Consider the following 23,912-nt stretch of genomic DNA (forward strand, 5'->3'; position numbering starts at 1 on the left):
ACCGTTAACACCAACCAGTGGACACACACTTGGTTTCATAAATCTATGTTTTAAATGTCAATTCTGCTCCAAAAACAAACAACAAAAAAGACAAAAAACAAAACATGAAAGCAAAGACTAAATAACAAATGTGAGCCTCCCAGCGCTGTGGCACAGCAGCTACATTTATCTTTTATATACAGTCTGTGCTCGTGGCCAACCATTTCATTTGTGCTCTTTGACATCACTGCATTATACACTAAAAAAAGATTTCTATTCTGAAGTTGCCACCATCTCTGCTTACTCATTGGTGAATCATCATCATAGCAATTCCTCCAGGAAGTTCTTGTCTCTCCACTGTGTGAAAATACAATATGTTGTCATCAGTGTTTACCGGAGGGTGAGAGAGAGAGAATATCTAGAGAAAATCATTGACAAAGACAAGATGGGAATAGTGGTAGGAATAGTAAGCGGCATAGAGGAGACTAGATGAGAGAGGTGAATAGAGAAGGACAGGGAAAAGGTGGAGAGGATGACAGATAGGAGGGCAGCAGGTGGAAAGAGAAAACATGGAATGAGATGTGAATTGAGAGACAGAGACAGACAACCTGAGTTTAAATGTTGAATTATAGCTTCACCAGGAGAGACAGAAAAGAAGAGAATGGGCTGTCAAAGTGTGAGCCTTTTGGGCTTGTTGGGAACTGAAGGAGTTGACTGAGATAATAAATGAGTCTCTCTCTGCGAAGCACACAGAGACATACTCCCACGTATAGGCGCAAGGTGAGCTCAGATAATGACATCAGTGTTAAGTCAATGATGACTAAGTGTAGACCTGTAGAAGAGTGGTGTTCAGCAGTAGATGACTCTTCTTGGGATGACTAAGCATTTGATTGTGATGTAATGTAAATCCTGATGGCTCAGCAGGTTTAGCGCACTGTCATCATTATCTCCCATCTAGCAAATCTAGTGTATAACTTTGATAATACGCCATGGATTTTCTCTCATATTTCATTCTTGTCTTGTGATTTCAATATCATTTCCAGCCTTATAATATAAACCAACCCCAGGGTCTGTCTAGCCTGATGATTGCATCATTTCCTTTTCCGTTAGCTTACTTTTAGTTTTATGTGTGCACCAAGGGAGTTGGGTGGGAGATTATAATATGCTGTTAACGGTCAATATATGTAAATGTGTTATAACCACAGACAGAATAAAACATTTGGAAAACATAAACAAGAGCAGTGTTATTTGCTCTCATGTGTTTTTTTTAAAGGCAAATAAGGAAAAAATATGCATTTCCCCGAACACACACACACACACATACAGACTCACACTATTTCGGTCATGTATTTAAAGAGAAGCAGCAGGCATTTGACTGCACTTAAATAAATGTGGCATTATGAGTGTTTTTTTCTGGTTACTCAGGCCACCCAGCGTACTGCAGAGCAAATGTGTGTTTTTTGCGTGTGTGAATGTTTGTTCATTTCATTTGCAACATATTTTGCATGACTGTGTCCAAGGTTAGTGTGTGCTTTTTGTACAAGTTTACCTGCCACTTATATTTGGCTCAATGTGCACATCTGAGTGTGTGTGTGTGTGTGTGTTAGGTCTTGTATGTGTGGATTTTATATTTTTGAGCATGCCACCCAACTATAAAAGGCCACCCAGCTGATATCAAAGTCTCCATCCAAGCCAAGCTGTATGAATCGACTCTACAAATAGCCTCCTGTGGTAAAGTCTGGTGGACAGATAGTGTTTGTGCAATGTATGTGCATCATTATGTGTGTGTGAGTGGCTCTTTGAGTGTATGTTGGTTTAGTCTGTGTTGGCACTGTATCTGTGATGTTTACTAAGGCAACTTGGCCTTGTTGAGTAAACACAAGCATACATTAAGTCAGGAAGAAAATATGGTTTCATCTTCTTCAGTCTTTCGCTCTCTCTGCTTCTCTTGCTACCTTTTTTTTCTTCTTCTTAATCTTTTCATTAAATTTGATTTTTTTTCCTTTGTTTTTACCATTGACTGGTGAGGGAGTAGACTTCAATCAGGTCAGTAGATTAAGCAATTATAGTTTTTGAAAGAGAAAACTTCTTCACCAGAGCGACCTGAAGGGATGCTTTAACTCGATTTGTGCAGAAAATTTTTTTAAGTCTGCCTCTGAATTAAAGAAGGAATTGGTTATATTTCTGTAGCATCTGAACATTCTACCTCAAGGGGAAAAATGTGAAAGGTTATATGTGCTTTTTTGCATTTATTTATTTGGATGACCATTTAGTGTTTCAAATGCCATGGATCCTCCTTCTAGAGTTCATGCAAATGAAGCATATATACATGTTTAATATTCATGACCAAGCAGTTATATGTTTATTCAAACAGGCAATAAAATGAAGAAGCCACGTGGAAGTTCTATTGGGTGCTGTACTGACTTTACTTTATAGACCTAGGTCTATTTATGAGTCTGTCAGAATTTATGTTTATGGTATCCTGATGACAAAATATGATGGTGGAGACTGCAGGTACTGTGGAAGGCATCACTATATATTCCCATAAAGCTTTTTTTTTTTTCTTTTTCAGTTTTATTCCAAATCCAAAGACATAAGTGGAAGCTAGGGGAGTTTGCATCTCAGTTTTCAGTTGTATGTCTATAGGAGTATAGTATGGTGGAGTTTGGGCAGAACTACTGGTGTTACACATTATAGTCCATGAATTAGAGGACAGAAAAACATCCCTGCAAGAGATAAACACCCCTGTAATTTCACTTCAATGTTCACATGCTACAATGTTAATTGTGTCATGTTTGCCATGGCCTGACCATCCCTGCACCAACCCAACCCGTACCACTCAGTGCAAACAGAGCCTAACACTTTTTTTTTCACTTCATGACCGCTCTGCAAAGTTTGGCATCTTAAAGCATTCATAATTAATAGAATGCATGATTAACAGTTTCTGACCACATTTAATGGTAGTAGCATTGCTGATTTTGGACTAACAGGTAGGGAGTGAATGATTAACATATTTTAGCAACACATTCTTTTTAACGTGTTTATTTTCCATATTCCTACACTACATCCATAACAGAGAAGATGATAAAGTTAGCTGCAGATCAGTAGTATTGAATTTGGAAAAGGTGGGGCAGCAACTGTGAGTGTTTGACCCATTGTGGGCAAAGTCTCAGCTCTGGTTCTGATTATCTCCCAGTAAAAACACCTCTGTTTAGAATATCACAGCCTGTACATCACACTCTCCCTAACACACACACACATACACACACTCACACATGCACATGCTACGCAGCTCCCGGAGGCTCCCTGTTCACAAAGGGGAGTCTACACCCATCATTCAAAGCCTTATAGGACTTAAGAATGCTGACGCACACACGCTCATTTACACACACACAGGCACACAAAGTGCTCTGTTTTCTTAGCTTTGATACACTTATAGAGTTCAAAGGTGAGAGGGCTGGAGGTAATAGTGTGTTTTTCCAGAGCTCTCTAACCACCTAAATCTGCTTCTACACACACAAGGAGGTCCAGATGGCTGGGTGGAGACAAAAACACTCCCACACATAGACACTTGTAGTCATTCTTACAAGCAAAAAAAAAAAAAAAAAAAAATCCCTACACAACAAGCTGTCATACAAACGTATCTGCTGACACAAGCTGGATGAGTCTCATTGATAAATACAGTTCACGCTGTTTGTCTACACCTGAGTCATTATTATGGTTAACTTTAACATGTTTGAGCCTACTACCTAAGCTTTGATACTAGTATTCAAAATACTCATAAACTGATAAAGAAATTAACCGTCGATTGTTCTAGAAAAGAAATACAGGTTAATTCCCACAGCCGTGTCATGTAGGACCTCAGGGAGCAGCAGCAATGCTCCCAGATACAAAATACATAGTAGCTTACATGTTAAGGTTCTCTAAATCTCAGCCAGCTGAAAGCAGTCACATGTGATCAATGGCTAAATTTATCACCCAGAGTCCAACACTGTCATCCACATGTATAAGGGGTTTGCATGCGTGTGCTTGTGTGTGTTTACATGCCCAACTGCTGCTACCTCTTGAGACACGATTGACGTTGTCTTTAGCGAGCAATTATAGCCAGCGCGACTGTGAAAAAGGTCACAGCCATCCAGCTATCAACACTCTGCATTAAATGCCAGCTGTGTGTGTATGCAAGTATGTGCTGTTCCCAAAATGCCAGCAGACACACAATCAGGCTAGACCCCCCACCCTGCCCCTCAGTGCTTGTTGTTAATCTGCCGCAACCCTGTGTGATTGATGACAGAATTAGAGTTACAGAGCAAAGCAAAGCATTATGGGAATGAGGAAGTTGCATTACAGGATGGGGAGCCTGACATTAAAGGTTACAGTGGTGCTACTTTTTTGTGATTAGTTACGTGTTTGTGTTTGTGTGTAAATGTCTGTTTGGTCAGGACAGATATTGATGGATGAGGTGCCAAAGATGCTTTTTTTTCTATGTTATTAAAGCCATCAGGGTCACAGGCAGAGTAAACTCATTAACACTTGAGCTAATTAATGTTGGAAACCTTTAAGAATAAACACCTGTCAGTTAGTTTCAACAATGCTAAGGATCAAATATATGTTAACACACCCAGAGCAATACAGAAAAGAAACTTACAAATTTTCTGAAAACACTATAAAATCTCCTTTTTAACTTACTACAATGTAACATATGAGTTAATAAGTTAATGTTAATTTAGTCATGATTGATGAGGTTTTTTGTGCATTTCTGACATTGAGATCAATACAATCAACATTTTTCATATCTAATAGACTTCTTGAACCTCTGTTCAGTGTTTAAAATGATTCACTACAACATTTATTTAAATTCACAACTGTATAAAGTTTTATCCAAATGTGTCCTTGTCCTATCAGATAAAAAAGGCTTACTGTTTGAGCTTTAGATGTGTGTTGTGGCAGCTTGTCTTGCGATGTCCCTAGCTGCTATATTAGGCAGTGTTTCCTGTTTGTGTTCACAGTTTGCTCCTCCAGATGGTGAGTTCTGCTGATGAGTAAGTATATAAAACAGGGGGAGGCAGGGGAAGGTGTGACTTTACAGATTTTCAACATGCTCTATGGTGCCAAACAAGATGGTTTCAGCTAAATGACTGAGCTCCAGCTAGGGCACAGCTGGATATATAACTGCTGTCCCAGCATCATATATTCTGTATATTACTGTACTGTGAATTATTTTGAATTTAGTTGTGGCTTTTTTGGGATTCCTCAACAAAACTGGGTATACAAACATTAAAAGCTAAATCAGTTAGATTTTTATGTTGTCAGGACACCTAGAAACACTTTTGAGGCAAAACTCCTCTCATGCAGGTTCCTGGTCATGGCCTCAGAGACAGCAGTTCAAGTCATCTATTGTTAGCTTTTCTTGTACATTTGATAGCTACGGTTGATGTTCCTGAGGGCTGTAACTTGCTACTCTTGCTATAAATCAAAGAGCTCATTTATTACTCAGGGGAACACTGCTTTTTATTTTCACTGCAGACACATTTGTAATGAACTATTCTATTTCCGACAGCATGCTGACAGGAAGAATTTGGCTGATTTGTTTTTTTTTAAAAGAAAGAGCAAAAGAGACAAAAAAAATCTATTTATACTTAAGTCAGCTTGTAAAATATGAATTATAATGAACATGGGCATGACACTAAACCCCATGATGAAGCCTGTTGAAGACACAAAGTTCTAATGATTTTGTGGACATTTCAATTGCAATATGACTTATTAGTCATGTGGCCATCCACTGGACATCTTTGGTATTTCTTTAAAATAAATAAATAAATAAATGAAAGATCTCTTCTGTCTTCTCTCACACGCACACACCCCAGCCCTCCTAGTGTATTTCCCTCCTGGTTTTCCAATTTAAATGCAAATGTTCCCAAATCGGACTCCATAAAAACGCAGAGGCAAAATCATTTGACGCAGATGAATTATATATTTTAATTAAGCGGGCAAAAAAATCACGCTTATTCAGCCCTTTCCCCTCCAATGAGAAATGAATAAATAAATATGGAATAAGGAAGTTTAAAGAAGGGACCAAATGGGAAGGTTGAGAGGGATAGATGGGAGGAAGAAGGCAGGAGGGTTTGTGTGATTGCAGTGCTAACCACCCGTGGGCTGTCAGTATGTGAGCGATCTGAAGCTGTCAGATTTAAAAAAAAGTATTGTTTTCTGATAGACGGGCTAAATACCCCCATAGTTTCAAACACACACACATATGTTAAAGAATTTTTGCCCAGTGATTCCTAAATTCATGGTAAATACACACACACACAGACACAATTGGATTTTGATGGGCAAACTAGCACTTAGAAAATGAAGAACAGAAATAGGGATTGTGATGCTCTGACAAGGGATGCAATTTTAATTTCACCCCCTGTCACTCTTCAATATTTGTTCAAATGAAATACATATGAGCTGCCAATCACTCACACATACAAACAGCCACACAAGTGCTTATGCAAACACACAATCCTGCAATTGTTTGTGTCTGTGCATGCAAACTTTAGCCACTTTATTTCTCATTCACAGGTACACACAAGTATGTAAATAAACAAGGGAACAAAGCTGCATTCAGCAGTTGCTTCATTAAGTGTAAAATCTGTTGCATAGGTAAGATGCGGGTACTCAGCTGACCAGTCCTAAAGGAGTGTTCACTTATGGATGTTTATCATTATTTCCAATTGTTTTTGTTTTGTTTTTTTTAACATAAATATGCATATTTCTTGTATTAATTAACCCTGTGGGACTGAGAGTACGTTAGTTGCAAGTTTTGTTAAAGCTGTAGAGTTTAAAGATTGTTGAGATGAGTGACCTGACTGAATGTCAGAGTGGAGACGGGCTGTTGTCATACACTTTGTGTCTCTGGCTCTGGTTTCCTTCAAGTTTCAGAAACTTTGCGCTTTTTTGCGAACCATCCAATGTTCACACCAATTTAACTGGAACCAAAGTGGGAAGACTTTACTCTTCATTGTGGAAGTGAAGTGGCAGATGGTATTGATTATCTGCTAACTTTCATCCTGTTTATAGTCAACCCATTTTCATTTGTGGAAAACTCAGGGGCTAGAGGTGGTATTTTGTCGGCTTCTTCTTTGGCTATGGCTGCTTTGGTGGCTGAATTCTGCGTCCCTGTTACCTGGTTTGCTTGTTGATGACCCATCATGCTGTCCAGCAGCTCGATAAATGGATATAACACTATGTCATTTTACTGATTTTCCTTGCTCAATTTCTTAAGCTTTTTGATTATTTGGGCTGATGTTCAGGTGCTCCAGCCTTTGCCCACTGACAACGTCACAGGCTTCAAAGAAGAACCACTATCTTTGGGGCCACTTGAGAAGCAACTTTTCAGGTTCCGAATCTACTTTTTTTTTATCAATCTGAACACACTGGCTAATTAAAGATTAGGTTTGGGAACCAGCACTGACATGGAGTCCGGTTGCCAGTATGAAAGGCTAGACTGTGGAGACTTGAGCCATGCTGTAGGTATTATCAGCACATGTGATACCTAAGAGCCAGTATGTTCAGCAGGCAGGAAAAAAAAGAAAGAAAGAAAGAAAGAAAGACAGAAAGAAGTCTGGGTGGATATTTCCATATTTTTTTTCTTTTTTTTATTCAGTGTGAATTCAATCATCGTAGTTTTTTTTTTTTTTTTTTTTCTTCTGGTGATACCAAGCTTGTATATAAAAAAGCTTTTCTTTAAAACACCATTTGGTTGATAATTCATTAAAAAACCCAGTGTGTTTAATGTCTGTGGTTGTTTTGTTGCCTTCTGACATTTTCCTCTTACTATAAAAGCTTTTTCATGTTCTTGAACATCACTATACAGTGCTTGCAAATGTTTTATTTATTTATTTTTTTATTTTTCCCTTTCTGAGATTCTTTAACATATGGCAGCTGTGTTCATCTTTGGCCTTGACATGAGGAGACAGAAAACGTGAGATGTATGATTTGAAGGAGGGGCACTGAACAAAGAGGAAAGAGACACAGCATTGAATGGAGATGAAGAGTATGAATGAGAAAAGTGGCAAAGAAAATTAAGAAAGGAGTAGAAGTAGCTAAAACCTAACAAAGAACAAGAGGTAATGGGATATGACAAAACTTCTGAACAGCTGGAGTCTCATCACAAAAGAACAAGGAAACTCACTTTCCTCTTTGTGGCTCTATTTAGAGTGCTCACTCTGTTCTTCACATGCAGACACACACACACCTTACTCAGTGCAAATCTCAGCAGCAGGCAGACCCTCTGACAACCTCTGTGTGTATGAGAGCCAACTATTTCCTCTCCCTGAATGGAAGAACAGCCGAGAAACGAGAGGGGAGATGGAGAGACGAGGTAGAGAACATCTTTTAAAAGGAAGATCTGGAATAAAACCCGTTGTTGGCAGGACTTCATCCAGCTCAGCTGCTCTTGCATATGATGAAGTCAGAGACGCTCTAGCAGTGCAGCTCTTTTGTTGCAAAACATGACTTCTGAACAAGCACGTTACAGCTGTGGGAAAACACCAACAGGTTCTTTAAAGGCACTGTTTCTTAATCCTGGTCCTCGGGGAGTACTGCCCTGCACATTTTAGTTATTTCCAACTCAAGCAGACCTGATGCAGATTAATTGAACTGCTCGTCAGGTTATTTGTAAGCCTACGAGAGCGCATTCACGCCAGCCTTTTTTATTTGAATCCAAGTCTGTTTGCTTGGAAAGTCAGCTTCATTTGCTGTATTGTGAATGCGCAAATAAATTCTGATTTGAATCAAAGAAGCAGACTCGGTCTGCCTACAAATGCCGGTCTCAGTCCGTTCTAAGCAAACCAAATAGAGAAAGCAGACCACAAAAAACAAAAATAAAATAAGAAATTTAAAGTGGGTTTAGCGCAATGTATCGTAGTGTGTGGGACAATAGGCGGCTCGGAACAGGAGAAATGGCTTCAGGTCAGACATGGAAGAATTTGGGAAAAGTTTTGATAGAAATATAATCAACCAAGATCTCTAGGATGTGATGCAGCTCTCTGTTTAGCTGTTATGTACTAGAAACCAAAGTTGTTTTGTATTAACGTTCTTCGTTGGTTGTGTCTTGTCTTCTCACCAGGAAATGAAACATGTTATTTAAAAATTTTGATTAATTTGAGTAGTGCAGCGTGAATGCAGTCTAGGTCTGGAAGAATATGACTCACATGTTCAAGCAGAGGTTTTCAAAAACTTCATTTTAAGGCAGAAAATGAAATGAAGCAAAAGGATACCCATGACATGTTAAATCTGTGTGTTTGTATACTGTGTTCTATACCTTTAAGAGCAGCTGGCCATGGCCCATCCCAGAGAGGATGGACTGATTAGACTGATGATCACAGCTAAAGAGAGTAAGGGAGATGCGATGATAACAATAGTAAGAAAAGTAAAGAAAGGAAATAAGGGCACGTAGGAAAGATATAAGTAAAATACAGTAAAAAGGTTACTTTACCAGCAGCAAAATAGAGGAAGGAGACACCAAAAGATACCGACTACAAGAGGAAGCTAGAAACAGAGAAAGAGAAGGAAGTAGCTGATACAAAGAGGGCAGGAAGTAGCTATCTCCCCATCTCTTACATGGAGTTGTAAGCATCTATGGGTCTGTCAATCAATCAGGACAACAGGCGGACACATTTACTAGCCGGCTCTCACACACGCTGATGACTTTCCTGTGTGTGTGTCTACAGATGGCAAACCTTGTGACATCATTGTGCTGTGTAGTTCTGGCCGCAGTGGTGGTAGCCTACGCTCAGAGACGCAGTCAGCTTGGTGAGTATAAATTTCATTCACTACAATACATTAGTCCACTGGGTGTCCTTTATTGATCCACATAGTGGATCTGGTGGGATCTTTTTCTGAGACAGTGTTCTCAGTCTTACTTATAGTAATTTTCTATAGTAATTTTCCAGCTTTTCTAAACTCTTCCATTTTACATTGTTCAGTTGTCCAGTTGTGAAGTTGTGGACGTTTTTTACTGCATATGTCTTGATGGGATTGTGCTCTGTATAATTTTACAGTAGCTCTCAACTTCATGTGAGGTTCAGCTTGAAAAGACAACCATTGCTGTTAGAGAAAGCCGAGCTGTAATTCAAGTTTCCTCCCTCTAAACCTGACAAACAGTCGCTGGCTGACCATATCAGTTTGATTTCCCTCATTGAACTGTGGTATTATTTCAGCCACATTGCCAAGGCTGTGTACATGCAAAACAAGGGTGCAAGTCAAAAAGCTAGTCAGGTCAACTGATGATCATGTGCATGTTTTCTGCTGGTTTATGTACAGAGTTTTGAATGGAAAAGGGAGAGGCTGAAGAGACAAAATACAGTTGCTACTCTTCTGAGAGTTCACACAAGATGCATGACCATAAATTAGACCATGCGTGTAAACAGTGTGTCTGTGTGTGTCTGTGTGTGTCTGTGTGTTTAACAGGAGTCAGTTTGTCACTTGACTCTTTGTGAAGTTTGGTCTTGACATATTAACCAATGAAAATGGGCTGTTTATGTCAGCTGACCCAAAGAAAGAGTCTAAGAAAGTCAATAAGTCCCTAGTGACGCACATCCCTGTGTCACGAGGGTCACACACATACACACACAGACACACACACACACACACACACATAAGGAGAGTGAAAATGGAAATACGAATGTTAACTTTGGGCTTTATGTGAGAGAAGCAGAGAAGGTAAGTGGAGGAGGACATGGAAAGAAAAAACAAAACAAAAAAAAAAAAAACAATGGAGAAGTTAATGAAGGCTAGAAGGAACAGAAAACAATAAAATCCGAGTATGTATAGTATGTGACTGAGAATGAAAGTTAGGGGGCAACAACAATTGATGCTTTATGGGTAAGACTGATGAATAAACTAGCTTCAGTGTAATGTGACATTGTGTAACAGCTTTAATAAAGATGTATAGAGCCTTGAAGGTTCCCAAAATGGTATCCAATAGAAATTTAAGCTGTGAGCTGTTTTACTACTCCAAAGAAAAGCAGAAAGAAATTTAGATAAAGACATGCACGGTGAATGGCAGTGCTGAGGGCGTAACAGATGTGAACATAGGGAGGAATAATAAACCAATTGTTTTGTTTTTGGAAAGGACTTTGTGGTATTTGGCACTGAAGTTAGCTTCTGTATTACTAATCTCTCCTTTTTGTGCTACAAAGTATAAACTTACCCATCCAGAGCCACAAAATCAACGCTTAATGCATAACCAAGTAACAAAAGTATTATTAGCACGGAAGGTTTTTCCGAAACTCTGCTGCATAGACACCCTTACACACAAACATATACACATTTGCACATCTGTCTGTCTTGCAAAGTGCCTAGTTCTCTGACAAATTGCCATCTTGTTTGATTGACAGGATTCCCTAGGGTTTGTCTCACTTGCCAGAAAATCTGCTGCTCAGGAGTGCACAGACTCACACACACAAATCCCATTCAATACAATGCACGCAGTCAGTTCATAGGAATGGAAAGGGGGTGAACTTTCTCATTAGCTTGGACTCAATTTGAAGGAAATACACATACGGAGTGAGGCACACACTGTGTTTATATTCTTATGTGTGTGACATGGAGGGTATGGATAGGGTTTTCTACTTAATGACAGCAATGTGCTTTGAATAAAAACAAAAAGAAACAGTTTTAGAATCATCTACAGACAGATAAACAACACAGAAGAATTAAAAATACAGAAGCTGGTGTTTGAAAAATGGGGAGACAGAGAATGATGGAAGATTGCCAAAAATAAAGAAGCTGAGAAGCTGATGAGGAAATGTGAAACTAATATTTTAAGTGAAAGAAGAAGATGAGCTGCATGTGGAACAGATGTAAAGATTTAAAAAGAAGAAAAAACAAATAATCCCAAGATTAGCTGTGGCATTGAAATAGTGAAAGTGAATAAAACCTTAACACAAGACATCTAAAGCTGACTCACTGCATTCATTCCTGTGTCGTTCTGAGCATAAAAAACACATCTTAATTCTGAAAGTGTACTGACCCTCCATTCACATGCTGTCAGTGCGTCATGTTCACAAAAAAGTTGGGTATAAAAACTTAGACCTGTGGAACTGTAGCAACACCAACAACAGTCCCTTAATAAAACATCACTTGAAACAACAGAGGAAAAAGAAAATAATTGAAAGCTTAAAACTCAGATGGAATGAAAGTCAGGCTCTGAGGTAACGCCAATTAGGCTTCCTTGAATCCATATTTGAATTCTCAATGCTGGTGGAAAAACAGACGCACATGTGTTTGAGGGGGAGAGGAAAGATATTGGGTAGGTGGGGAAGACGGAAGACAGCTACATGTTAGGAAAAAAAGGCATGAGAGAATACAGAACAGATGACAGATGAAGAGACAAGAGCGGGAGCACAGGAGAAGGGGGGAGTCAGAAAGAGTAGATGACATATATTCAAACTATTTTATGGTATTTAGCTTATGTGCAAACACATAATATGACACAACACATTTAACTATGTTAAACCTCTGTGCTAACAAAAAAAAGAACAATAATCATTTCAATAGTTTAATATGTGTTGTCCTGCTATTATTTTAGCAAGATTCTGCATGTCTTAGTTTAAGACATGTGTTGCTCTGCTAACTCTGACCTCTCATCATCCCTGAGGCTGAGGCTGAGATAAAGGAATAAAAAAAATCACCTCAAAGATCAGGAACATGATTTTTATTCATCAGTATTAGAGGGAAAGTAGGATGTTCTCCTATTGGAGAAACAACAGTTCATAAAAATACAAAACTATGCCGGCACCATAAACAGCAGCAGTGTTTTCTAAAGGAAATCACATGATTTTACATAAAAAAGATTAAATCTACTTGAATTTGTTAGTGCTTATTGGATTCCTCTTTTACATGATAATACACAAGACAAAGAAACCTCCCCAGAGGTCTTAATGTGTTTGTTTAGTCTTTGCTTCTGAATAGTTGCATCCACACAACGTATGTATTTTTCCACTATGTTTCTGTGGTGTCCAAGTCACTTAACTTCTCAGCACAAAGCTCTTTATAACAGAATGCAATGAATAGAGGGATGAATTGAAGACTGGTTGTGGTAGATTTTTTTAAAGAGGGACATGGAATTGGATAAAGGTTCACCAAAGTTTAGAGATGATTTTGCTAACCAGTATCTATATATCTCTCTTGTTTTGCAAAACAGTTGAGGCCATAAAACAAAGTAGCATGTGCAGGACACAAATGAAGCAAAGAAGTGCTTCATAACTCCATTATCCATATATTTTCCGTATATTTTCATTCATGGATATAGAATAAAATGTGTTGAACTTAGTGTGCATACAGATGACTGATTAAAAAACACATTCAAACAATATAAACTTTATGTCCAAAGGCCTTGACTGCCATATTAAAAGGATTCAGCTAGACTGAGATCTTTTCTGACCTCACAATTCTGTTTTCTGAAACTAGCAATTAGATAAAGATCAGGCTCTTACTGGGTGTATTTTGTTAGTTATTATTAAATTATTGAAACATTTTCAATAATTGCCCAAACATTTTTAAGTGTGAAAACCTCTAAATCTCATTTGTACTCAGAATCGGCAGGATCATTGGTAACTATGAGCTATGTGCATTTTTTAGTGTTTTGATGAGTGAAGGACTCATTAAACATGGCTGCCTTTGATGTCTCTGTTCCTTCCATATTTTTCTCTCCTCTCACCGATACTGTCACTCACATTTCATACAGAGTGAATGCTCACATGTATGGAGGACCTGAAGACTGATCACAGGCACAGGATGGAAAATAAGCCATATTTTCTCTCACTCTGAATTATCTTTCTCTCTCTCTGCTTCTCTTTTCATGTCTGTTTACTATAAATTCTCCCTCACTCTTTCTTTCTCTATCATTTTATTTAGTTTTAATCCTAAGATTTACCACAAAGTCCTACCAAAGCAATAGTATTCCATTAATGCACTTCCTTGAACAGTGCATACGGGGGACAATCTGAATGTGAATACAAATGGACACACAGTACACAAATACCCAGAAGAGAGTGGAGGAGTAGTATAAAATTAATGGCAAAATGCAGAATCAGGACAATATGCTGCAAATGAGATTGTTTATTGCTGTTTCCACTACATTTGCTTTTTTGTTTAGGACAGAAATGGTGCAGCCGCATCCTAATACTACATTGCTGCCTGGTTATCTGGATGTGTGTGTGTGTGTGTGTGTGTGTGTGTGTGTGTGTGTGTGTTAGGAGGGGGGCGGACGGTGGGGGGACTGGTGACATCATGCTGTTGACTAAGAGTCAATGTTATTTATAGGAGCCCATATCCTGATTAAGAGACTAACATTTCTACTCATAATCATTCCCTTCATCTCTCTTCCTCCTTGAGTCTCTTTACCCCCCACCGCCACCACCCTTCCCTCCAATGCGCTCACACTTTTTCCTCTTTTCCCACATCATCGTCACTTGTCACCCTCATTTTTCCTTAATTTCTGCACCTTTTCTTTCCCCAACTTGCACCATTTATTTACAGGAAATCCTTACTCCGGATGTATTTTCCATCTACTTTCTTACCCCCTAATTCAGCCGGCAAGTGATCAAGAGTAGATTTATCACCCATGACATCATTTGCTGTGACACCACTTTCACTGAAAGTTTTCTGTGCACGCCATCGCTGCCTTTTGATCAGCATCTGCAGCTCACACTCCATCTAAACTGCAATGAACAGAGGGGGAGATGGAAGAAGCGATACAAAGCTCTAAAACCAGAAAAGCAGAGGGAAAGGGAGCAAACGAGAGACAGCAAGAGTGTAAGAGGTTAACTCCCCCACTAATTCCATGGCATTACAGCTGTCAAAGCTGTATTTATTTCATGAGCATTCGACACGTGCTGCTGTGACTCTCCGACATGCCTGGGCGTATGCTTTGCCTTATTTATCCAGTCTTGTGAAAGGATTGTGTAAATTGTTTAAATCAAATTAATCTTTTGGCTTTGTAACCTTCCCGTATAATGCATGACAGCCTAGTCTAATCTAATTCCTTACAGAAGCTTATAAAGACTAATGTAAATAACATTAATGAGTAGAATACTTAGAAAGCAAGATGTCAGACAGAAATTAATTTTAGATAATTATTTATCCTTTTACATAAGTGTCCTGACAGGAAAATGTGACTGAAATGTTGGGACATATGTAATTGGAATCTATTCTAAACTCACCTAAGTACTGCAAATGTGCATTTCTCAAAATGTAGCCTACCTGCTACTATTTTGGCTTTTAAAGTGACCATGTAACATACAAGAAGGATGAGCATCATAGAGTGTAAATGCAAACACAGTGACAGGTCTACATATTCCCCAAAATGAATGCAAACATTTTGTGATTTGTTCATTTCTGCACTTTTAGAATGGCAGAAGACAAATCTAGACAACTAAATGTGATCAATTATTCATGAGAATTAACTGCTCTCTGATGTGTCATCAGAGACAACAGACAGCTGCTGTAAACAAGCGAGGAAGCACAAAAATTGACGGAGGTGTGCGTCTGTTTGTCTTGCGTCTTTAAGCCATGTAGTGTATGTGCTGTAAGGGGAAACCTCATTATCCTGAGTAGCACTCAGTGTAATCAGTGTTCCCTGTTTGGTATGCTGCATGTATTAAAATCATGATGGAGCTCCGCCAGTTGATTGACTGACAGCATTGGCAGATGCATTACAGTTGGAGTGACTCGATGACTGGCAGACAGGTATATTAAAGGGATGCTAATTCCATTTAGTCATGGCTTTGAAATGCAGAAAATAAACTATATGTATGGGGTTTCCAAAGAAGCACAAAACCTCCCAAATATCTTTTAAATAAAACTTTTTTATGGGATTATTATTTTTTAAATATTGTGTCCTTGACTTTGCATGCTCTTTTTAATTGTTGTACACGAGTAGTGATTATACATTCACAGTAAGTACTCAAGTATAATTACCTTAATTATAGAAGCCACCAAATGCATGCTGTAGGCTTGTTTAGATTCCTTTACCTGGCTGATTCTCCAGCTGACTTGCTGATTAGATGGTTGACTGGCTTTGTGCCTGACAAACAGTCAATTACTTGACTTGAAGATTTTTGTTGTTTAGAGCAGCCAAACAGTGTTGTGCCCACGCTGCAGGCAAACAGATTGAGGTCTGAGTGATTAGTCAGCCAACTTGGTGTCTGTCTGACACACAGAGGATACAGCAGCAGATAAAGTGGTTTGAAAGAGACTGGTATTAAGTTTTTATCTCTTTCAAACATTTGGCTCTGTTATTGTGCTGGATATGCCATAGTCTGTCTATTTGGGTTTTAATGCAATACACTGTGAGCAATATGTGGAGGTGGAGCAGTAAGTGGGGGGAGGAAGATGTAGAAAGGATAACGTGAAATAGTATAAAAAATGTTTAGAACTGAAAGTGGAGCAGAAAGACTGGCGCTTTCTCCAGTGGGAAAGTTTGGTGGCACCATGTCCAAAAATATGAGGGTTGCCATGTGACAGATTTGGGCTAATATGAACCAGTATTGTAACTGCTTAAATCTTCTTGGATTTCAGACTCTCCAACTACAATTAAAAAATTAGATGAGCAGCCTCAAAGCCACTTACAGGTGACTTGCTCTACTTGGGCCCAGGGTTTCCCTGCAGGTCAACAAACACAGCCATTAGAAAAGATTAGAAAAGAACCGGCGCTCCATTGGTTAGTCTGATCAAGATTTTATCCTGAACTATGATATTTCTTTTTCTAATCTAACAGTATATTAATCATTATTAAGCTACTTGTTGATTAATGAAATTTACAAAACATCCATAAGGAAGTAAGGATGTTTTATCAACCTGGAACTGGATCTACAATGGAATTAGTCACAGATATACAACCTGAGTAAGGATGGTACCACTAAAATCACAGAACTCAATCATCCACTTTGCTAATCAGACTCAATTTGCTTTCCTTAATGTGTGTCACATGCCAGAATTTTAAGTGTGAGTCTAAAATGTGAGATAGGAGAAACAGATGTCTGCAAAATCCATTATTATTTAGTAGTGAAAGTTCTGTAATTTGTTCACTATAGATTCAGGATTCCCGACTGTTTGATAAAATCTGTCGGGTAATGGACCATTTCCAACCAATCACAGTGTTTCATGCTAAGATATGGAATCTCGGATCTCACTGTCTGAGGCGGTGTGTTTGTGTCTGTTCCTACCATGTCTGAATGAGTGTATATGTACGTGTTTGTCCTGTCTGTTTCTTTTAACTCATTAATCTTTTAGAAGGAATTCCCAGTAAAGCTTCGATCAAGGGTCTGTCTTTCTCTCTCCAATTCTCTCTGTCTCGCTCTCTCTCTCTGATGGTTCTTTCCCAAAAGTCAGAAGCAGTTAAACAACATTGTACATTCAGTTTGAAATTTTAGTTCTTTTAGATTTAATCACAAACAAGAAATGAATATAAACTAATTAATGTTCTGGCTGGAGATTGTGGAAGAAATTTTACTTGTTATGCTCTATATATAATATTATAATCACAACTATAATTACTTCCTTTACTATATTCATTTATAAAAAGTTTTTACACTCATTGTTACTATATCACACTTTTTACATTGTACATTTTTACTCATGCTTTAATTCACTTTTAAGGTTTATTCTCTTTATATTCATGTTCTGTTAAAAGTTCACTACGCGGGTAAGATGACCTTTATCTGGTCCTTCCTCAGACCCTTAGTCAAACTGGTTCTGGTGGAGACACAACTATGTGAGGTTGTTTTGATGCCACCTCTTGGAGTTGGGTGTCCACTCAAGGTCTTCAGGAAGGAGGATTCTTTCTACAGAAATGTATAACTATTGTTTTTCCTCTTGCCCCCTGAGAGTCTCTCCTGACTTCACGTGAGTCAGAACAACCACTCTCATTACTTGCAAGTAATTCTGTATTCAGTACTTCTCCTGTAATAAACCTCATATACGTTTACTCATTCCAGACTCTTGGTAACAATATTTTATTAATGGAATATATTAGAAGATATTCGAGAATTGTATGTTTTCTTTCACCTGACCTTAAAGTAGTTGTACAACCCCCAAATGAAAAAAAAAAAAAAAATTGGAACAGTGATGTTAAAAGGTGATTTAATTGTGACCATCAAGAAAATCTGTGAAAAAGGATAATGAAAATGGTTAAAAAAATTATTTGCATATTTTTACAACATTAAGTAAATGTTGTAATATTTACATTACATGCTGCATTTACGGAACCTTTGATATCTGAGGTTTACCCAAGGGAAGGTCAGTTAACATTAAATATTTGTATGCATTGGCTTGCGGTAAAAAGGGGCAAATTATATATACAAACCATATATCTTTATACACACACACACACACACACACACACACACACACACACACACACACACACACATATATATATATATATATATATATATATGTATGTATGTGCATGTGTATGTATGTGTATGTGTGACCTGTAAATGAAGCTCTAACATGAAAAAGCAAAGCAAACTGACACACGTCTGTCTTTAACTTATGAGCGAAGATCACTTCCTTTAAACCCTTATTTGACTCAAAAAAAAGCCTACACATATCACCACCTTCAATTAATCTGACTCCTACTCCAGGTGGCCCTTAAAATTAAAAATTAACAAAGCAAAGACCCGCACACGAGCACAAATGAGCTTCAATATCCGTTACTCGAATCTTTCACTATTTTGCTATATTTCATTCCCCGTGTCTCGTTAATAATTTTTTCTGTCCTCCAACTGTCATTCACCTCTCAGAATCTCTTTCATTTACAGCATTCAGCACACAGACAACTTTCTTGATCTCTGACATTCAGCACATGCAAGTAGAAGTTGCTATTCTTTTCTCTCCTGTTCTCCATTTTCGTTCGCCCTTTTTCAAACCCAGTTGAGATGAAAGTGGAGCAGGACTCCCAGGTGAAACTGACCTTGAGCATTTTTTTTTTTCTTTAGAAGCGAACACATACACACTGACTTTCACTCTCGTAATATTTAAAGAACCAAATAATATGAGTGTGCTGATGTGTTGCCTTAAGTAAGTCATTAGTGGAAATGAAGTCTAATGAGGCTTACAGCAGGTCACATCCAGTCGGTGTTTGATGAAAAAATAACTATTGAGCACAGCAATGTGACGGTTTTAGGGTCAGACAGTATTTAGCATTTTGGAGCTATATTTAGCCACAGGCCTTGTGCTCTAAAACATAAACACACAATATAAAGATGCACACGTGTACTTTTAGTAGTTGTGTATTTTAGTTGTTAGGTGACTAACTCCTAGGCTCTTTATTGCAGGAGAGTGTGTGAGTGTGAGTGTGTGTTTTTGTAAGTGTGTGGGTTAACACATGCTTGACTTGTGATATACAGGACACCTGTTTTGAATAAGTTCAATTTTGGGTACAATACAAGCTATTTATAGGTGTTGCAAATGATCTAACACTAATCCAGCTAATGAGTCTCATAATGGTAGTGCAGGAAAATACAAGTAAATCAGGTAAATCTTAGTAGTTTAAGTTTTTTAACTTTACTTTAAAGGAAGAGGTAGATGTAAAACATACCCCTGTATACTGTGTGATGTGGTGGTTATAGCACTGACCCAGACAAACAGAAACCTAAGCACTTTTGCTCAAAGTGCTGCCCCACTATATTTCATGCTGTTTGAAAGGACTCCTGAATGTACATAGCAATTTATTTTTGGAAGGTTTATTCATATGCAATTTATTGTGTTGCTCTTTGTCTTTCCCAGTGCAGTTAATCTTAAGTGAATGGCGAAGGATGGATGTTATATGTAAAACTGCTGCCTATGAGTCTTTATTTTATAAGTAGCAAATGGCCTTGTACATTATAGTCTGCACTGCTGTATGACTGCTCTCCAATATGTACAAAAAGCAATGCTGTAAGTGGTAAATGCATTAAAACTGGGTTCATGGAGTCATATACTTTAGGCCTAGAACAGCTGGTATCTTTATCTAACGAAGATGCAAGTCTGCAACCTCCATACTTGAATGTGGAGATTGGCAGAGTCAGCACTGGAAATTATAGAGCTAGCTGTAATTAACAAAAAAAAAATTAAAAAAAAAAAGATCTGCTTAACAGATCAATTTATCTAGTCATTAAAAAGGGATATATCACTCGTAGATGAACAAAATGCCCCCTCTATTGAACTGAGGGGCCATTTGCAAGATAGATTTTCTGTTTCCAAAGCCATTTTGTTGATTCCAACCCATTAAATCTCAAGTTGTATATGCCTAGCACCACTAAAATCACAGAGCCCCCAATAGTTGTCCCCAATTCCTCCTGATAGACTGTTCAATAAGTTAATGCTGCCAGGAAGCTAATGTAATTCCAGCCAGTATGAGCACAGTTCTGGCTAATGTTTTTTGCAGTAAAAACTTTATTCCAAGACATCTGAACTGAATCACCGGAGGTTTATGAGGGGTCTCAGACTACTCTTTGGTGCAACACTTCTAAATATACACACTTAATTCATCTGACCTCCAGTGTGATGCATTATTGGGAGAGGATAGAAGAATGGCAGGGGGACAAGCTAGTCATTTATTACACTGAACCTCAGTTTAATTCAATTCAGCTCAACTTAATTGCCATTCCTCTTAGCTTAAGTCATATTTTTAACCCAGGCACACAGAGAGATCTGAGTGCAATGGTTCAAGTAGGAGTGGAAGCAAAACATAACATGGGAAACTAGAATAAAGCATGAGCTGAAATAAATTAGTTAAATAAATGATAGTCTTTTTCTTCCCATTTTTATAAATCCCCATTCATACAGAGACTTACATAGTTTTATAAGCTTTATCAAGAAATCTTGCTTTTTGCCTTCAGTAAAAGGGCAGATCATTTTTGTCTAGACAAATTTTCCATCAATGCGGGACTTGTCACTTTGAGAATGGCAGTGAAACCCCAACAGGTTGCATCTTGGAATGAATTTCAGCTGAATGACAGTGCCGAAGAAATAATTTCTTGAGTAGATTCTATCTGTGATTGCTTTGAGTGCTTATTCTGTGCCGTTTTCTTTTCATTTTTATTTCTCTGGGCTGACTGGAATGAAAAAGGCTTGTCTTATCCCAGCACTTTGAGCTTGTGTCTTTGTCATTTTGCATTTCTTTGAAAAACTTTTTTTCTGAAAAGAAAAATGTCTAGGTGTATGGCTATGAGCCAATAGCTGTGCAGCAAAGAAAGAAGCCAACACTTACTGAACTTGATGAAATAGAAAAACAGCTTTTCTTAGAGAACGTTGTGTCCTTGCAGACAACAGAGGCAACAAAAGCAGAGATGAAGTATGCTCGCTTGTGTGTATGTGCATCCTCAAGTGTGTGTGCACATGCATCAGTGTTTCGGGTGTTTGTATTTATTGCCCATGACATTGTGCAAGGACGGTGCTATCTGTCTTTGTTGAAGTGTGATTTCCTGCCGTAGAATGGATTCATACGCAAAACCATTCGCTCCCCAAACCCCAAAACTATATTGTCTGGGGACAATAGCCTCCATCCTTTCCTTTAGAATTCAAATTCCCAAAGCTTTCTTGTCCGTCATACTGACAAAACACTGACTACGGCTCGGAGATATCGAAAGTCCATAGAGGCTTAAAGAATTGTGTTAGTGACAGGAGATTCTTTCGTCACGTAGGAGATTGCACGCATGCACATGAAACCATACGTGCACACTTTGCTGGCAAGCAGTAATTACTGTGTGAACCTGCACATTGGATCCAGCCCTCTAGGGATCCGTGTTAGTCATGAAGTGGGCATTTCATTGCAGAAAGCATTACCCACCTTGTGTAAGAGTGCATGCAAATATAATTTAATTCAAACTGTAAGCAAAAAACTTTTTTCTGATGCTGCCCTAAACTGCACAATCTTTTCTTTCATGCACATTTTCACATTATAATTACCCCATATGATTGGATGAAAACAAGATGCTGTATGAGCACTTTCCAACCAAATTACAGGGTATTATTTAGCACAATGTCAAAACATTGTTTTAGGCAAAAAAAAGCATCCTAACATTTATTTTTTTTTTCTGTTTATAGCACTGACAGCTTTTAAAATGCTCTAAAAACAGAATATTTGTCATCATTCTCAGCAGCAGAATAGAACTACCAACAAAGTAAGCAGAAGTTTACTACTTCAAAGGCAGACCAAGAAGTTGCATGATGAAAATGGGTGCTGAGTCTTAAGCAAGAAATGTTAGCCTCAAGTTTTACAGTGACAGCATGGTCTAATGGTTTGGGAGATTGTTTCATTATTAATAGATAAGAGGCCAGCTCCATACAATAAGCACATGCCCTTGCAATGCACAGAAGCACAGCCTTCTCCATCATTGTCAGACATGCAGTAACGTCGCTGCCTTGGGACTCTGCATTACATAATCCACCAGGACTAACAGGTCATTATGCACTGTAATGTCCTGTCATAACCTAGGTGACCAGCCATGGGATTATGATGAGGTATCTCATTTAGACACCAGCAAATGTTTAATATCAACCTCAGACAGAGTGCAATGGATTTCTAAACAGAGCAAAAATGTGTGGAGGTTATTGCTGATCAAGAACAGTGTGTCCCTGTTGACCAGTAACTGTCAAGCAGGAACAAAAACATCCCAAAAATGCTGATAGTTATAATTAGCGCATGAAACGGAGACAAACAATGAATAAGCATGAAAGACAAGACGGTTGTGGGCGCAGAAACAAAGTGAAGCTGTGTCATCATCTCTCAGCCCCTGTGGAGCAGCATTGGTCACTCATGCATCACTAGGCTGTACATAACCTTGAGACACAGGGACGACATCACATTATCCAAAGCAAAAAGCCATTGCCAGGCCCTATATTAGCTGGGAACATTAAAGGGATTTTTACGACGTTCCTTATTCACACCAAATAACCAAATATAACTGCATATTGGATGTTCAGCTGTTGTTAAAATAGATTACTTATAATTTGAGTTATAATAAAATAATGATGATTGCATTCAGACATTACTTATACTGACAGAATATTAAAATGTTAATATTAAAAACAAAAGAGAAAGGAATCAAAGAAAGAAAACATGTCACCATACACCCACAGTTTACTGTGAGTGTGCAGCAGACATATTTCTGCAGCAGCATAACAAGGGGTGTGATCTGTCAGATTGATAACTTGTCGTATTCATCACAGCAGCTCACACACAGGTAATCTAGTGGAGGCAACATTAACCTTCTACTTGAACTTGGACTTTGTACCCTTTTCCAACATAGAGTACATTCATGCACACGGTGGCGACACCTGTATATAAAGATATATTGTGTGCACGCAATGATGAATTGAAGCAATGTTAATCTCCTTCCTGCTTATAATAAAAAATGTGGTTTTCAAGTCTTACAGGGTAGTCCATGCATTTTTTTCACATCATGTTCTTTTGCTTCAGCTTCATTTCTTTCTGACAGGACTCATAAAATCTTAAGATACAGGCAGATGAAATGATGAGGCATTTTTATTCAGACCAAAGAAATATATGGACTTTATTTGTATCTTCATATATATATATATATATATATATATATATATATTTTTTTTTTTTTTTTTTTTTTTTTTTATTTATTTATATTTAAAATATATATTTTTTTTTTTCACCAGCAATGTACACCATGAAAGTGCTCAATATTTAATGGTAAATATGCTTATATCTAATTAAATGTTTTCATAATTGAGAAACTTCCTGTTCTCTATCAGTAAAATCTTGAATATCTTTGTCATATGTTGGAGCAAATGCATAGCATAATTTAAAGTATCAGGATGATGGTAGTGTCTAGTTGTCTTTAAATTTGCATAAAAATAATGAATTAATTGAACATGACATCATCTTTTTTCTTTAGTCTGTGTGCTCTTTAACTGATAAA

At 38.0% G+C, this 23,912-nt stretch overlaps 1 protein-coding gene across 3 annotated transcripts in view; it reads left to right on the top strand.

The window, feature by feature from the left end:
* Positions 1 to 23,912, top strand: part of cntfr (ciliary neurotrophic factor receptor) — a 202,449-nt gene that overhangs the window by 73,029 nt on the left and 105,508 nt on the right. For 2 of the 3 annotated variants that reach the window (XM_041969260.1, XM_041969261.1), the window contains exon 3: positions 9,699 to 9,780. In XM_041969260.1, the coding sequence (XP_041825194.1) occupies positions 9,699 to 9,780 (82 nt within the window). Of the gene's footprint in view, positions 1 to 9,671; positions 9,781 to 23,912 lie in introns of those variants that run through there. The other variant, XM_041969259.1, reaches the window with a different exon arrangement.

The sequence above is a fragment of the Melanotaenia boesemani genome, chromosome 19, assembly GCF_017639745.1.
Source record: "Melanotaenia boesemani isolate fMelBoe1 chromosome 19, fMelBoe1.pri, whole genome shotgun sequence".
NCBI classification, from domain to species: domain Eukaryota; kingdom Metazoa; phylum Chordata; class Actinopteri; order Atheriniformes; family Melanotaeniidae; genus Melanotaenia; species Melanotaenia boesemani.